General features: G+C 40.5%; 1 protein-coding gene across 3 annotated transcripts in view; it reads right to left on the bottom strand.

Moving 5' to 3' along the window:
* LOC127586941 (ADP-ribose glycohydrolase MACROD1-like) overlaps positions 1 to 12,132 on the bottom strand; it is a 734,082-nt gene that overhangs the window by 341,256 nt on the left and 380,694 nt on the right. For 2 of the 3 annotated variants that reach the window (XM_052044972.1, XM_052044973.1), the window contains one exon: positions 2,616 to 2,732. The exons of the other annotated variant lie outside the window; for it this stretch is intronic. In XM_052044972.1, the coding sequence (XP_051900932.1) occupies positions 2,616 to 2,732 (117 nt within the window). The remainder of the gene's footprint in view (positions 1 to 2,615; positions 2,733 to 12,132) is intronic. 3 annotated transcript variants of the gene reach the window in all.

Here is a 12,132-nt window from a genome sequence, read left to right as displayed (position 1 = left end):
GCAAGGATTTAGTAATTTGCAAATTTGGAGAAATGTCTCATAGGAATTCACAATTAGGTGGAAAACTATAGGCATGGCTTGAACAGCACAAGCTGTACAGTAGTATTTCACTGTACACCCTAAACCTGATGCAATTCTGCATGGCTAGCATTCACATACTGATCTTCTGGAGATATTTTACATTGTACTGAAGATTATACCCAAGACATTCAACATTGTTTTGTTTTTTTGTTGATTCTTCCAAAGTACTGAGTGATTTTACAAGTCCCTCTGTTTGATGAATTCTACTCAAAAATACTGCACATACAGAATGGTTCGGCGATCTTCCTAGTTTGCCCAAGTTGTTTGTGGAACTTACCAGTTTAAGAAGCAAAGTCCTCCTGTTACCAATGCCATTGACTCGACCCAATGACAGTGTATTAAAGGTGGCAAAACCTTCGCTTGTGCAGTTGGAAATATACATGTTGGGTTATTCTAGTAGGCTGAACCCTAGGCACAGTGGCAATTCCCAGCTTCACTCAGTTGCCTCCAACAAATTTCTTGCCTTTCAATGGACACCCAAATACATTTCAGTTCCTTCCCATAATCTGTTTATATTTGCATATGATTTGGTATTAGATTCCAACTATTGTTTATTGACTACAGCTCTGCCTTCAATACAATAATCCCAAGCAAACTCATCACCAAACTCCGAGACCTAGGACTCAACACCTCCCTCTGTAACTGGATCCTTGACTTTCTGACCAAACAGACCACAATCAGCGAAGGTAGGCAGCAATACCTCCAGCACGATTATTCTCAACACTGGCGCCCCACAAGGCTGCGTCCTCAGCCCTCTACTCTACTCCCTATATACTCATAACTGTATGGCCAGATTCTGCTCTAACTTCATCTACAAGCTTGCAGATGATACCACCGTTGTATGCTGTATCTCAAACAGCAATGAGTTGGAGTACAGGAAGGAGATAGAGAGCTTAGTGGCATGGTGTCATGACAACAACCTTTCCCTCAATGTCAACAAAAGAGCTGGTCATTGACTTCAGGAAAGGGGGTGGTGTACATGCACTGTCTACATCAATGGTACTGAAGTCGAGAGGGTTGAGGAACTTCAAGTTCCTGAAAGTGAACATCACAATAGCCTGCCCTGGTCAAATCACATAGATGCCACAGCCAAGAAAGCTCACCAGTGCCTCTACTTCCTCAGGAGGCTAAAGAAATTCAGCATGTCCCCTTTGACACTCACCAACTTTATCAATGCACCACAGAAAGCATCCTATCTGGATGCATCACGGCTTGGTATGGCAACTGCTCTGCCCAGGAAAACAAGAAACTGCAGAGAGTTGTGGACACAGCCTAGCGCATCACAGAAACCAGCCTCCCCTCCTTGGAGCCAGAATAATCAAGATCCCACCCACCAGGGTCATTCTCTCTTCTCTCCTCTTCCATCAGGTAGAAGATATAGGAGCCTGAGGGCACATAACCACCAGGCTTAAGGACAGCTTCTATCCCACTGTGATAAGACTATTGAACGGTTCCCTTATAGGATGGACTCTGACCTCATGATCTACCATGTTGTGACCTTGCACCTTATTGCACCACTTTCTCTGTAGCTGTGACACTTTACTCTGTACTGTTACTGTTTTTACCTGTACTACGTCAACGCACTCTGTACTAACTCAATGTAACTGCACTGTGTAATGAATTGACGTGTACGATCAGTATGCAAGACAAGTTTTCACTGTACCTCGGTACAAGTGACAATAATAAACCAATACCAAAATAACCAAGCCATGTGGTTTCACCTTAGCTCCACTGACCTTTTAGTACTGTAGTGTTATGATTTCTTGGGAATACTAATGTATTTCCCAAGAAAGCTTCCTTAATTTTAGCTTAACTGAAAGCATACTAGCTTTGTATTGATTTTTCTCCCAGGAAAAGTGCCCCCAAATAATCTGACTATGTCAGAAACAGAGGAACAAAAATCTCAATGTTAAAATTTCCTTGTGCAATATGCATAAACATGTTCATATGGCAAAGTGTGATTTCACAGCACTTATCTTTATTGTTGTAAATAGGTGTAACACTTCTGACAAAATAGAAGACCAGAAGTTTTCACACGAGCTCATTACTGATTTTGTAAGTTAATGTCAAGCTGTGCATTTCCATGCCAAAAGCTGTTTGCAGGAATTAAATCCCAATTATAAGCCTCAAAACAGGAACAAGTTTCTTAAACAAATATAGGCAGGGAACTACCAAATGACCTAAGGATCTATTCCCTTGTACCTTTATCTGGTGATGTCTTATCAGTACATTCAAATATAAAATAGTTAAGCCACAGTTGAATATTTTATCACTCGTGGTGTACTTTTTAAAAATATTCTTTCAATGTTGAACATTATTGGAGTAAATTTAGAGTAGAAAATGCACGTTCAATGGGAGAAGTAAATTGGATGTGCCAATCATAGTGAAGCTCCTGCATATGCCAGAGTGACCTCTTCTTCAGGACATTACTTAATTAAACATAACACAAGTGCTGACAGAAAGGAATTCCCTTAACATGGAAGGAAACAGCTTGTTTGGTGTAAGTAGGAAAAGGTAATGTTATCTTTACTCACACTTGGCAGGCAGGCAGTAGCCACTGGTAATTTTAGCATCTCCTGGACTGCACCCGCCGAGCGTACTGCATTCCTTGCTCAATAGGGGCCCTGCTGCCATGTGAATACAGCCGTCCACTGGAAAAGAAAAACATCACAAAGACAATATATTTTATTACATGATCACTATCTTATATCCAGAGGATGGCAAGGAGGGTTATGGGGAAATGATACAGAGGAGGCGTTGAGTCATAGATTGAATGGCAGGGCAGGTTTGAGGGCCGAGTAGACTCCTCCTACTCCTTTTTCTTGTGATGCCCAAGAGGAAACCAGCCATATACAGAGATGGAATTCGAAAAAACAAGTTCCCACAACACCCTCATTCATATTTTGCACCTCTGCATTTTTTTTGCTTTATCAACATTCTTGATCGCACGATTCAGATACTCAAGACTCCAATCTGATTCTTGCCTGCTTTGCAAAGTATTACCACTACCCGACCATTTGGAAATCCGAAGGGTTTGGTATTGGGCTCACCAGGTGATGTTAGCTGCATTGACTTTCTGGGCCCCGGTTCCTGTGCTCCCCTCACCGGGGCATGAGCTCACCACGCTCCCTCCCCCTCAATGGGGCACTGGTTCCCGTGCCCCCAACCCATTGGAGCCCGTGCTCACTTTAAACTGACCAGGGTCTCATTAACCATGTTCCCTTGTAAACCTACCCAGGTTCACTGGCAAGTTTATTACAATATTGTATAACAGCTAACAAAATGAATTAAAATGTGCTGGGGTGTTAATAGGAATAACATTTAATAGTCTGCAAAATCTGCTGGGCTAGAAAATGGGCTAGTCTGGTACTACCAAAGATCCAACCCGTGTACAGGACCGTAGGAATTTTATTGTACATAGAACATACAGCACAGAGGCCTATGTTTGTAGCTGTGATCTAGGACTACCTGCAGCAGACACATCAAGGCATCCAGGAGATACCACCAATACTGTCTCCATAAAATCCTCCAATTCACTGAGAAGATGAATAAACTATTGTCAGCATCCTTTCCAACACCATTATTGAGGCCCTTGTTACACTCAATCAGCTCCATTAGATAAGCCATGTTGTCCACATGCCTGGTATCAAACTCCTGAAACTCTATTCTAGTTCCATCATTGGAAGATATTACCAGGGAGACAGAGGAAAAGATTCAAGGGTGTGCTCAAAGCCTTGAAAAAAATGCAACAGCCCCATCGACTCCTGGGAATCCCTGGCCCATTAGAGAAGCATTTGCCAAGATATTGAGAACCTTGCATTGGGAGCACACAGAATAGGAAAGGAGAGCACCATCTCAAAAACTAGCCATCTATCTACCCCACACAATCAGTTATCTTGTGATCCATCCTTAGGAGAGTTTATAGTTCCCTCAATGGTTTCATCAGTCCACCTCAGAATCCGCAAACCAAGAATGGAAGCAAGTGATCCTCCATCCCAATGGACCCACCTAAAACGAAGATGATACTCCATAAGGCTCCTTCTTACTTCACCCTATAAATATACCATTCTTCTTGCCTGTTCTTTAGTTCCCCCCCCCCCAACTTATTTCCTCTGCCTTTTATTGAGGCATAGTTCAATGGCATCAGTATTTTCCAGTACTTTGTTTATTATGTTAAGCACTGGCTGGCCAATCAATCATAAGGCATCACTGCTGATACAAATCACAATCTCATACGAGGTTCACAAATAAATGCCTTCCATTAGGGGTCACTGGACAGTTACTATAAATAGAGTTCTATCCACAGAGCATATAAAGGAAGGCACGGCACATGCTCAGGTTGTTTCATAGCACGTTATGGCTATGAATGAGTTTTGTGATCCTATGTTAGCAACGGACACTACAGACTTGCACTAATGTCTTGATTTGCACACTTTTTTCCACTGTCTAGTATAATTTAAGTTCTGTGTCTTGCCTGGACCTACATGCCTGTGATGCTGCTGCAAGTAGGTTTTCCATTGTACCTGTACATCACCATACTCATGCATATGACAATAAACTCCACTTGACGACTTAATATATAATTTATCTTGCAACATGGGCAAATAAAAATCTCTTGGGTGGATAAAGCTACAAAAACAGACCATTTGTCACAGAGTGAAATGCAAAATCACAGAAGATGGGAGATGGGGAACCAACCATCTTTTTATTGGAGGCATGAATGAGTTCAGATTCTGTATCTAATGAGTTGCTACTGGTAGGTGAACCTTCAGAACCAAAGAAAATTTGCCAGAGGATGCAGAAGATCCATGGCGAGTGTTTTCCAGTAGATTTCTAAACATCTACATATCAAGAGAAGGTTCTCAAGATGAACATTACAACCATTGGCATGACTTTCCAAAGGCTCAGGACTAATCAAAACATTACAATCTGCTATCATATACACGAGAAACCCAAGTGTGCCCATCCCCAGTAATTGAGAAACAAGGGACAGTGACTTTTGATAGTAATGACAAAGTTGTTACATCAATCCAATAATCTTCATACCAGTGTCTGTAAACAAGCAATGAACACACGAGAGATGTGACACTGGAAGCACCTTGCAAGGAAATCAATAACTGTATCAATAAAACATAACTGCCTCCTCAAACCTTAAGCCTCCTTCAGTAGAATGCTCGCCACCAAGCTTAAATCTCTATGAGACAAAAGTTGCACCATGTAGGGAAAGATCACATTTAAATTAGACTAGGTGCAAGGGGTGGACATAACATTAACACATTAATAAAATGAAAAATGTAATCTTGGCACATGGATTATATCTATTTATGGATTATATGTATTTCGGCTTTTAGTTTTCTTATTTGTTAAAATTTGGAAACATTTTATTGAAAAGCTGGAAAGGATAAAGAATGATTTTTCTTCCTTGCACTTATTTCCTTTAATGACGGCATTCCCTCCCAACTTTCATCGTGTCCAGCAGCCCCATACACTTCCTTGGAGGTATATTCTATTAGTATGTAATTTCATCATATCTACCCCTTCATCTAATCTGATTCAAATATAAACCTTCCCAACATGGTGCTAACTTTTGTACCTTGAGATTCTGAGGTTGGTGGCTCAGATTCTACTGTAAGATTCCCAAGGACTGAATATTCTCCATTCCACAAACTCTGGCCTCCTGTGCATCCCTCCCCCTACTACTTTTTCATATTATTGGCTTCTGTATCATCACCTAGCTCATTTCCATGGTCTGGATAGGTGTAAAACACTACAATAACATTTATATAACACCATAAACAAAAAAAACATCAACAGGCCTTCCAAGGAGAGTCATTAAGCTTGACACCAGAGTACAATTGGAGATATTAGGGCACAGAGGTTAAAGAGGGCGGTTTTAAGAATCATCTTAAAAGAGGAGCAAGAGGAAGAGGGGTCTAGAAAGGGAATTCAGGTCCTGGAGTCCAGCACAAATATTACAGAAAGTTATAGCAAGGAAAGAGATTACAGAGAAAGTAATGGATCGATTGGGAAAACAAGTGTGAGAATTCTAAAATTGAGGTGTTGCTTAGCCATAGAAGGTCAGTGAACACAAAGGCGATCAATGGATAGATGTAATTTAGGACACAGTAGATTTGAGCAAGAGAAATCAACTGTTCCCTGTTTAATGCATGCTACACAGAGGCTTCACCTCATCAAGAGGGAAAAACTTTGAAGAAGTGTGGTTCTGCAGTGTATCACACAATGACTTGAGTGAGAGGCAGCTGCTGTGTGACCAGCATTCCGACTTGTATTAGTGCAGGGAGATTAGCCTCTGTGTGCCCTGAAATGTAGCAGCTGTTTTTCATTTCTGCCTCACCCAAAGAGCCAACATTGCCTGCCGACAATTTCACATGTGACAGCCGATCAATTCTGCCTAACTCAGATAACGTTCCTGATGAAATGCAGAGCAGCATTATATTTTTTCTTAAATCAGTTACATCTTAAAACTTAATTATAAGAAATGCTTGCTGTGTTTAAGAGAATTTTCCTAGCTTTCTCCCTTGAACAACACCACCCAAAACTGATTAAGTGGTCATTCATTTAATTTTTGGTTTCTGAAATTTGGCTCCATGCAAACATTTACCTTGGGGCTAACAGTTACTACATTTCACCTCAGTTAATTTCCTCGGATGTGGAGCCTTTTGAGAAGGCATTATAAAAATGCAAGCGGTGCTGTCAAAGTGATAAAGTACTGCACAGATGACTTTTCCATAATTTGTTACGAAAAGTAAAGACCTGCATTTAACTGGTGCAATTAATGACACAAAAAGTCGCAAGTAATTTAATGTGTGGTTACTGATGCGATGGTAGAAATGCATCATCTAAAATGTATATAATCAGATCCCACAAGCAGCAATGTGACCATGAGGTTGCTTGAGGAATAAATGTTATTGAATACTTTGAGGAGATCTCCACCTGTATCCAAAACAGTGCCATGAGATACATTATGTCCATTTGGGAGGACAAACAGCCTTGATTTACCATCTCTTCTGAAAGACTGTACTTTGGACATTACAGCGCTTCCTCAGTACTGTACTGAAAGTGTTGGCTTAGGTTTTATAAGCTAAGTCTCCTTCAGTGTATAAACCAAGCTGTTCCTTTCTAAGCACTATGATGTGTTTTAATCATGGATGGCTTTAGAGAAAGACCCAGTCATGCTAAATATAAACACACATGCATTTTTCACAGGCTTTAATGTGCAGTGAGCTGGCTGAGGCAGTCCATTCACAGGTCCAGGAGTATGAAGACTACCTCTAGAGCCTGTGGTGCCACCCCTAACTGTCCACAAACTCTGGCCTCCTGTGCATGGTCCTTCCAGACCATGGAAATGAGCTAGGTGATGATACAGAAGCCAAGATCCATTTCCATTCACAGTACATCTGTATTCCACACCGGATTTGTTAATACACCCATCAAAGGAGGTTGTAGATTGGATCTTTTCACAGAATGAAGCACCCTTGTACAGATCTCCATCATGTTCTAACGTCAATATTTCAGGCATTAAGAGTTGAAGATATCACAATTACCATTTTCAAAATGCAGAATTACCATCTACTCTAGCAATAGTTTTTTCCCCTGCCACTTAATTGTTAATATGAATTTCAGTATTAATGTTAGAATCTATAAACATGTTAATGATTTTGACATTTGCAAGGAAGGCCAACTGCAGGTGTTTTGAAAGAGCTGGAGGGTTAATAATTGTGCCTCCAGTGCATCACTGTCATACCATCAGACTCCATCAAGAAAATTCCCGATTTCATTCTCCTGCATGAGTGAGAATGAAGAAGCAAAGAAAACAATACAACAAAAGAAAGGTGAGCATGACAAGCCAAATATCAAAGATAATATTAATAGCATAACACCACCATCAGTGCCTGACAGGGCTTGAAGCCTGTATCTCACGTTTTCTGTCTCATTAGCAGTTTAGCTCCATGGTGTAATTAAGATAATGACGGGAAGGGATTTAATTGTTCCTCATTGCTGAACCTGTCACTAATGAGATACACTCAAGTATAAACAGACTTAACAAAAAAAAGATTCTCTCTGTCATTTTAGTGGAAGCTGTATCACATTCCAGGAATTGACAATTAAGCGTAACTATATGACATCTGGAGCAGTGCTGGGGAGCACTCTGTGCTCCTCAGTGCTTTTAATTTTTCCAGCAGTAATGACTCTTGCTGTTTTACAAGGCAAGAAGTGCTTAGATGTTGACATCACTTAAATTTTGATTTCAAGTAATTGAAATTACATTACAATGAGGAGATCTATTTGCTTGAAAGTCAAAGAAAAACTGCACGAGCTGGATATCTGAAATAAAAAGAGAAAATGCTGGAGAAAGTTAGCAAGTCAGGCAGTATCTGTGGAAAGAGAAATAGTCAATGGTTCAGATCTGTGACTATTTGTTGTTGTGAGACAGGATGGAGATATCACAATCAAAAATTAAAACAAAACTGCAGATGCTGGAAATCTAAAATAAAAACATAAAATACTGGAAATACTCAGCAGATTAGGCAAAATCTGTGGAGAGAGAAACATTTTACTGATGAAAGATCATTAACCTGAAAACATTCAAACAGGGCAGGCATGGTAGTGTAGCGGTTAGCGTAAAGCTATTACAGGGCCAGCGACCCTGGTTCAATCCCAGCCACTGTCTGTAAGGTGTTTGCACGTTCTCCCTGTGTCTGCACGTTCTCCCTGTGTCTGCTTGGGTTTCCTCTGGGTGCTTCGGTTTCCGCCCACATGCCAAAGATGTATGGGTTAGGAAGACATACAAGGTTAGAAAGTTGTGGGCATGCTATGTTGCTGCCAGAAGCATGGCGACACTTGCGGGCTGCCCTCAGAACACTCTACGCAAAAGTTGCACTTCACTGTGTGCTTCGATATACATGTGACTAATAAAGATATCTCATCTCATCACGTTCATCAACCCTCCACAGAGGCTGCCTGGTGTACTTTTGCAATCTTATTTTAGTCTTATCATATCTGCATTCTAATGGCTTTGAAAGACTTTGGCTACTATTTGCAAACTAACACTGCTGTTTTTAAACAGGAAGTGTGGAATTTTCAAAGGAAATCCCAGATGAAGAAATGGAAGACAGATTGGAGTAAGAATCACAAAAGGTTTTGGTCCTTACATGTCAAGCCACACACTTAAAATTTTCACATGGTGTAAGGCAAAACTGAAAGTTCTTGAGCCAGAGCTAACCAGACTGCAGATTTGAAGATTTTGCATGATTTATAGACAGTTATTATGCCTGCAAATGAACAATAGGGAGAGACATAGGCCCTATTCCTCAATAATCATCCAAAACAGACATGTAACATTCCATTATGGACATGCATGCACAAATATTGTCCATAATATTGTCCAGACAATAACACTCAGTCACAGAGTGGTATTTAAGGAAGTATCATGAAAGGAGAAAAGAGTGGTAGGGTGATGGGGAATCCTCAGCAACACAGCCACCAAGGGTACTGTGATTAAAACTGGGAATATCAAGAGGCACGAATTGATGGAATATATATTTTGGAAAGTTACAAGATAATTGACGATTACAATGAAGCTATTTGAACTGGAGGATGAGAACTCGAAAGTCATGGCTTTGCTTAATATAAGTCAGTGAGCACAGTGGTGATGGATGAATGTGCCTTGGTATAAATTAGAAAACAGACAATGTTGCAGAGAGGGTTATTTGATAGTGTGAATAAATGGTTAAACACAACACCAAGATTGTAAACATTCTCGTTCAGCCTCATACAATTCCTAGGAAGAGGGAAGAAGTTTATGGCTCAGAAATGGGCTTGCAGCAAGCCCTACAGTCAATGACTCTGGTATCTTATTAATATTTAATTGAAGGAAATTTCTGCTCATCCAGTGTTGAACATCACAGAGCAGGATGTAATTTTGAGTCAGTGAAAGGATAAAAAGGAGATCGGTGAGAGGAAGAGCTGGGCAGTGCACGCAATGTGTAGTTTTGAATGACATCACCAAGGGCAACATAAATAAAGAGGTATGGGGAAAGGGGAGAGGCTAAGGATAGATCTTTGGGTGGTAAAGGTAATGATGCTGAAATGAATAGAGCAACTACATATAACTGGAAAAATGGAACCAAGCACAGAACTATGAAAATCGATGAAGAATAAAAGAATACTTGGCTGAATGCTGCCAGTTTCTATGATACACTGCATCAACTGCCTCCAAATTATTTTCAACAGCACATCTTTCCCAACAAAGAAAGGGAAGACAACCTAACAGAAACACCATGATTTTCTAGTCCACCTCCATGTCCCTCAACACATCTTCACTATTGCTGGTTAACACCCTAGAATTACCTGCATAAGACCATTATAGAAGCACCATTATCATGTCATCATTTCAAATGTGTGAATCAGTGCATCAGGAAGAGAGTCCACCTCCATTTTCTCAGCAAATAGGTGATAAGTATATAGTCATATCAACATCCTCCTTTTCTTCTCCTTTGCAAAGTAAATAACCCAATTTACCACGCAAGTTAAATTCTCATTTCTAAATGACCTTAGCAGTTTGTTTTTGGAGTATCTCAAGGACAATAATGTCCTTTACATGATGAGATGAACTTAATGTCCTAGGATACTCAAGATAGTGACTAACATCATATTCAGTTATTAGATAAATAAGGTCATTTGTCAGTGCACATATGGGGTCAAATATGGTGCCAGAAATATTGCAATAAGTGTCATCTAATGAGACGAACAACGCAACCTTTAGATTAAATAGACTATCCTTGGCTAGGAGCCATGTAATATGATTCATATTCCACAAGTGGTATGGCCTGTATCTTGTGACTGATGAAGTTATATGTGTGAGTGACAGGCAGTGCCAAGAGTGCAGTCCAGATTGCTGTCCACACCTTATCATGTATGCTGTAAATTTAACAATAGAGAGAGCAATTTAAGCTATATTGATAAAAGTTAGCTGTAATTTTAAATGGGAAGAACTATATTGCTAACTGGTTCTGGTAACATGGAAGCAAATTTATATTTCTTATTGTGCTGCCTACTCTTATGTCTATTGAACACTAGAAGGAGTTGGCATCATCATGTGTATGAAGAAAAATTCTAATCTACGGTGAAGACCAAAGAGACTGCAGATGCTGGAATCTGGAACAAAAAACAGAGCGCTGGAAGAACTCAGTGGGTCAAGCAGCATGTGTGGAGGCAGAAGGTGTAAGTTGATACATCCGTTCAAGACCCTGCATCAAGACTAAGAGAGACGAAGAAAGGAAAGGTTGCTAGCATATAGCAGTATGAGGTGGAACAATATGGGGAGAGGATAATGGGCAGGTCGGGGAGAGATTGGGACAGAGGTTAGAGGTTAACAGGTGGAACCAGGTGAGAGGGAATGATGGGTAGATGGGTGAGAGGGGGATGGGAGAGGTGAACATAGGAAAAAGAAAATTAGGTGATCGATACAACAACCATCTTGTTTCCAATTGCATGTCAATATAACTCTCCTTCCCACTCCCACACCAACCTGTTTGTCTTCAGCCTTCTCCATTGCTACAGAGAACCCAAATGCAAACTGGAAGAACAACATCTTGTATTCCACTTGGGTACTTTACAACACAATGGTGTGAACATTGAATTTTATAATTTCAGGGAACCCACATCCACACCAGCCTCTATCCTACCCCCAGCCCTTACTGCTATATACTGGCAGTTTTTCCTCTTCCCTCTCAGTCCTTCCTGATGTAAGGTTTTAACCAAAACATCAACTTACACCTTTTTTCATCACAGATGCTGCTTATCCCATTGAGTTCTTCCAATGCTCTGTCTTTTTTTAACCACGGTGCACTGTCATCTAGCACAGCATGGGCATGATGAAGCAGATGAGTCAATCTTTTTACTTTGGGGAATAAAGTTAATGGTGAGGGTGAGAGAGTGAGAGAGAGCGAAGCTTCATCAGGAAAATTCTGCTGAGTGAAAGCTATTTTATATGGCCTGGGATGGTCTGAAGTCTCCTCAAACTATTAT

The sequence above is a fragment of the Pristis pectinata genome, chromosome 38, assembly GCF_009764475.1.
Source record: "Pristis pectinata isolate sPriPec2 chromosome 38, sPriPec2.1.pri, whole genome shotgun sequence".
Taxonomy (NCBI): Eukaryota; Metazoa; Chordata; class Chondrichthyes; order Rhinopristiformes; family Pristidae; genus Pristis; species Pristis pectinata.
This window is presented reverse-complemented; position numbering and strand designations above follow the sequence as displayed.